The 6,000-nt window shown below is 27.5% G+C and overlaps 1 protein-coding gene across 1 annotated transcript; it reads right to left on the reverse strand.

Annotated features, from left to right (window-relative positions):
* Positions 1–3,133: 3,133 nt before the first annotated feature.
* On the reverse strand, positions 3,134–4,249 carry LOC114392830. Its single transcript, XM_028354060.1, has one exon. The coding sequence runs from the start codon at positions 4,031–4,033 to the stop codon at positions 3,632–3,634; it is 402 nt and encodes a 133-aa protein (XP_028209861.1). The 5' UTR covers positions 4,034–4,249; the 3' UTR covers positions 3,134–3,631.
* Between the last annotated feature and the right edge of the window lie 1,751 nt (positions 4,250–6,000).

Raw genomic sequence — 6,000 nt, forward strand, 5'->3', positions numbered from 1 at the left:
ACACACAATGAAAACATTTAATTTGTTATTGTTTTTACTTCTTTAGTGTATATCTTTTCTTGTTTTTTTTTTTCAAAAAAAATCTTTCTCTATGTAAGTGTGACACCCAAATATAATATTTTTTTTTTTAGAAATTGATATGACAAAAATAAATGAAAGAAAAGGCTATGCCCTTATTTATCTTATTTTCTATGGCATTCCTAAAATAAATAATCGATATAAGTAAAATCTATTTTTTATTATTTACATATTTATTCATCATATTTTCTATGACATTTCTGATATAAAACGTTAGGTTATTAAAAAGAAAAAAAAGATTATGCACTGTTTGTATAAGTTTTTTTATATAATCATTCAATCATAATTCATCATGTATGGTAAATTTATTGATTTTTAAAATATTTATATTAAAGTAATTAAATAATGATTTATAATTAAACGACGGTATAAAACTACTGTCGATGTATAAATATTAAACTCTATTAAAAAATATTTGCATAACTAAACACAATTGGATTATTTATCAAACATGGACTGCGGATTCAAAACTTACACAAAGGTGTTACCCAAAAAATAAAGTGTGAGAAGCAATCCATTACTAGTTTTTTTTTATTATTATTTCAAACATATAGCAATATTATAATTTTATTGGTAATGACTAATCTCCATGGGTAACCATATGTCCCTACTCAATTTTGACCATAGGAAGTTATTAATAAATTTTTTAGTTCTAACTTCTACGCAACATATAAAAAATCATGAAATTCAATTGAGTCACAACTTGTCTCTACTTATTTATCAAATAAAGCATGAAGCAGATGATGAGGGAGTAGAGACTGAGAAGAAGGATTTTCCTAGTTTTTGTGGGGTATCAATAGTATCATGCATATCCAATGTGATCTATCCAAATTCATTGGCGTGTGGCCATTTTCAAATTGAATGGAGTTATGGAATTGGGGTTGAGATTCGATTAGACAGACACACCATGGACCCAGAGTCACCATATGCTAGGGGTATGTACAAAATCTTGTCCAAATTAAATTCTCTCAAAAAGATTGAAAAAGGTGCTAGGGGTGTCATTGATTCTAGACAAAGTACATTTTTGGAAGGAAGATATTTATTACAAGTGCACTTGTGGCTAATAAGGGGGTGAAGGAGGCAAAAAAGAAAGAAGAAAAAATGCCTCATTTTTAAAGTTATAAAAAGACATGACTCAATGAGTTGGAAGTTCCTTCTATATATGCTTTAAAGACTGGAATTTTAAGAGAAGTGAATTGGGTGTTGTTTGGTAAGTAGTAAGAAATCAATACTGGTGAATGGAAGTCATACTTGTAAATTTGAAGTGTCTTAGGGTTTGAATATAATTAGTTAATCACTTATAACTATTAAGTATAATTTACCTATTAATTTGACTTGAAATTGTTTTCTTGTCTTCTATGGATTCTTTGATAGTACAAACATGTCCACCACAAAATTTGTTTATCCTTTTCTCTCTCTTTCATTATCCGTTAAATTATAAAACAAAACTTTACAAAAGCAACTAGCACTTAATAAAGAAAATGTTGTTATTTAAAAATAGTATTTTTTGTTTAAATATTTTTTAGGAAATGGTACAAAAAAGAGACAGTCAGGCCGATGAAACTAAAACGTATAGCTTGTCTTAAGAGCTTGTTTTTGTTTCTTTTCTTCGTGTACAAAAAAAAAAGAAGAAACTTGAAAATATGAAGTTTCCTTTAATGCTATAAACAAAAACAAAAAAAAAAAACTTGCAGAATATATATCACATCCTTATAACTCTTATAACTCACTTCTACATCATTTTTTTTCTCTTTTTATTTTTTTCACTATATTTATCTTTTTATTTCTTTCTTTCCTCCACGATTTCACCCAAATTCATCTAAGATTATCATTTCTCTCTATATAGAGAGAAATAAAGAGGAATGATAAACTTTTTTTAAAATCATTTTTATTATTTATTTTTTTGAAATCTAATGATTATAATAAATTACTAATTTTAAATATTAAATTTTAAGAAAATGAATGATGAAATTGAATAATAATTTTAAAATAATTACTCTTAGAATAAGTTAGTCTCATTCAATGGTGAAGTTAAATGAATTTAGTTTGGATGGTGATATGTATAAATTGTATAATAGGCTTTTTTATTTTTTTTATTTTTTTAAAATTTATATAATGGACAATAATTACTTATGAATTTAGAAATTTGATAACAATTTAATATGACCCTATGATATCTTTATATGTAAAGTTGGTTAGAAATAGTAAATTGAACTTCAAATTTTATGTAAATATCCAAACACAGGATTTACATATTGGAGCAATTCGATTAATTTGAAAGATTATTTTTCAATTGGATTGATATAAACACAACTAAAAAAATTAAAAAATCTCTGTAAGTATCATTTCAATCCAAAATGAACTAAACTGGTGCGAGAGAAATTAGGTAAATATCAAATAGAAGCGTTAGATACCTCTAGGTTATACACAATTGAATGCATAAATGTGTAAAATCACAGGTTAACATATTTTAGCCGCAAAATCATCTATTTTATATTTTTCCTCCACTAAACATTTTTAATTATTTTTTTATTTATTACCAATTATGTTTTTTTCCATTCATCTTTTTTCTTTTTTGTGTGTTTGGTATATTTAGGAAAGAAATAAAAGAAAATAAATGGAAACCAAGTTCGAAAGAGGAAACAACAAAATTGAGTATGTTTGATTGAAATAAAAATAGTAGAATTTGATCCATACATATATCTTTTCTCTCGATTGTAATGTGAGATATTAAGGGTATTTTTGGTTTGTATCTTCATTTTCATTTTCACTTTTTATTTTTCTTTCAAAAAATAGAAATGTATTTTCAAATATTTTTATATTTACTTAAAATTACATTTTTTGTTATTACATTTTTCACTATTATTTATTTAATCTTTCACAATTTTATTTTCACTATTTTTTCTTTTTTGAAATATTTCCTTTCATTATTTTTTTCTTTTCTCATGATTAAATCAATACAATGTTAATATATTGGAATTATAAGATTAAATAAATGTTAAAAGAAGAGGAAAAAAATGCCAAAGATTTGATTTGCTTACTAACAAAAAATAAATTATTAATAATTAATATTTATTTGTAAAAAAGAGTTAATATCTTCTTAGTACATATATATTATCTAGGTTGTTGCTTTCTTTTTTTCTTCCATACTGAATACCGATAGTGTACCGAAAAAAAGAAAAAGAAATATCGTAAATCCCTGTCTAGCAGTCTCTCCAAAACCGTTTGCAAACAAGAAGACGACAAAATATAATAGCGTCGTCATTCAGTTACGATTCCACCGCAGCACGACTCCACTCCACTACCTCTGCTTCACACTATTTTTTCCCCTCAAATATCAATGCTACACTACGCAAAATATCCAACTAACAAACACGCATAATCACATTCTCACTTTTAACCTTTTTTTGCCTTTTCATATTCCTCTTGTTTGCATTTGCATTGGTGGATCTCACAATGACGTTATCAGGTTATCTACAAACAAAACCGAATTAAACAAAAAAAAAACTACTTCCCAACGACGCCGTTTCGCCATATTTTTAGATCTACCGATTCACGCGGAGGCGATTGCGATTGCGGCGGAAGTTGGCGAAACTTTCGGCGGCGGAGACGCCGGCAATCTGGCGGAGAAACTCTTGAGTTCGTCCACGTGCCTCTCATCGGCGGTGGCGTAGTCTTCGAAGTTGAGCGCGTAGCTGAGTGCGTCGTAGTGGAAGTCGGCGGAGTGGCGGCGGCGGTGGCGGCCGCCTATGCGGTTGATGAAGTTGCAGCACTTTTCCTTGAGTTGCGGGAAGGGGAAATCGGTGGAGCGTGGCTTGTTGTGGAGCGACGCGCTTCGAACGATTCTCGGCCTCACGCGCTGGTGATGAGGGAAGCAACACGAGAAGCAGAGAGAGAATCTGAGCCTGTTCTTCAGAGAGTGAGGGGATCCAGGATTCGATTCTTCTTCCGCCATGAACGCAAGCGAACGAACGAGAGAAGCTGTTGCAATGCAACAACGAAGAGAGAGAATATGAAATAGTAGTGTTAAATAGGTGAGAGTGGGAGGGAAAATGGAGAAAGAGGAAATGACGAGAAAGGACACAGAGGTTGCGGTGGGTGGTCACAGAAAAGAACGGTTTATTGGAAAGGGTAGCGCGTTTTCGGAAGGGTATTTGAGTCAATTCGTTGTGTAAAAACATCGTATTCTTCTTCCTTGTCGTAATTAAAGTAGTTTGGTAACCGCTTGCATTTGCATCGTGCTGCGTAAGCCGCTTATGGAAAAAGTTTTTCTTTTCGCCTTCATATTTAGATTCTTTATCCTGTTTATAAGCTTTTTTTAATTGGAAAAAAGTAATTATCTCTCTCACCAGTCACTGTTATTGTGTTAATTTAAATTAACTAGAATATAAGTTAATGAATGAAAAATATACATTTTCTATTAATAGAAATTCAATTTAATAGAAGAGATCAGACTCTTAAAAAGTCGTAAATTGAGATTCGAAGGTTATGTTGGCAAAAACAATTGATAATTAGTTAAACATTTAAGTGTTAAATTAAAAAAAAAATTTGTTAGATTTTAGTTGCAAGATGTTAACAAAAAATAAGATATTCATTAACTTATTTTTATTATAGATGCTGGATAAAATTAGTTATTCAATAAAAATGATAAATGTAAAATATATAAATAAAAGAAATGTTAATCAATAACATTGGCTAAACAATAAAAAGAATAAGAAAATTTATTGGGAGGCATAAAATTCTTTGTTCATGACTTTTTTTATATTTTTTTATGATCTTTAAAATAAATAATTTTTTTAAATTTATTAATTAATGTCTAAGGATACTAGTTAACAAGATCCATAAAATAATAAAAAATGTTAATAATATACTTTCTAACACACTTTTATTATTGATTGAAATTTGTGAAAATAAAAATTGCTGAGTCTCTCTTCTCATTTAATGACTCTCTATTTTGATTTTGTATTTTTTAATAAAATTTAAACTAATAAGAGTGTATATTAGGAAGGGTGCGTTAGAAAATGTATTCATAGCATTCCTCAAAACAATTAATATACTTTTTTAGGAGAGTTCAAATTAAATAAATTAGTGTAATTTACCCTATTTATTTCTTATTCAAATAATTTTATCCCAAAATCTATTATTAGCTTAAAAGTTCCTTTTACATATTCAAAATTATTTGATCTCATTAGTGTATGTTCTAATTAATAATATATGTCAAAGTATATATATATATATATATTAAAATACGTACAAATATCAATAATTTGGTTATTTTGTTTTTTTATTTAATTTTGATTAGTTTTGAATTATTGTTGTTTTTTTACACAGCCATATTTTTTAAAAGACCAGATCTATTGCTAAAGTTTAAAATAAATAGCATAAAATTTTAAAGAAAGGTTGTGATATTGAAGGATAAATTTTATTAAAATAAAGAGTAATATAAATAAGGCAATATATCAGGAGTTTGCATTCAAGCACAGAGCATCAAGCCTAAAACTAAAATAATAATAATTATTATTATAATTGTTTTTGAAACATATATTTATTCTAAGAAATGTAACATATACTTATATAAAAAATAAATCATTTTGAATTATATATTTATATTAGTTTATTTATTTTTACATATTTTGTGTTTTTTTATTCGTAAAAACTGAAAAAAGTATTAAAAGGGTTTATTATACAAATTTTATTCAACCAATAAAGTTAGATTTGTATGTTTGAAATAATATTATTATGCTGTGATTCCAAAATTCACATAAATCATACTACAGACACTATTTATTTTTGTTCCTGGCACATAATGATTTGAAAAATATTGAACTTGCTTGAAAGTTAAATTTGACAATATAATTGATTATTGCAAAAGATTTCTACACACGTCTTATCACAAATTGCTAAGGAAAATGACCTTACATC

Source organism: Glycine soja, chromosome 17 (assembly GCF_004193775.1).
Source record: "Glycine soja cultivar W05 chromosome 17, ASM419377v2, whole genome shotgun sequence".
Taxonomy (NCBI): Eukaryota; Viridiplantae; Streptophyta; class Magnoliopsida; order Fabales; family Fabaceae; genus Glycine; species Glycine soja.

Coding starts and splice junctions, on each gene's coding strand:
- LOC114392830 (XM_028354060.1), bottom strand. CDS start 4,033: ATGGCGGAAGAAGAATCGAATCCTGGATCCCCTCACTCTCTGAAGAAC.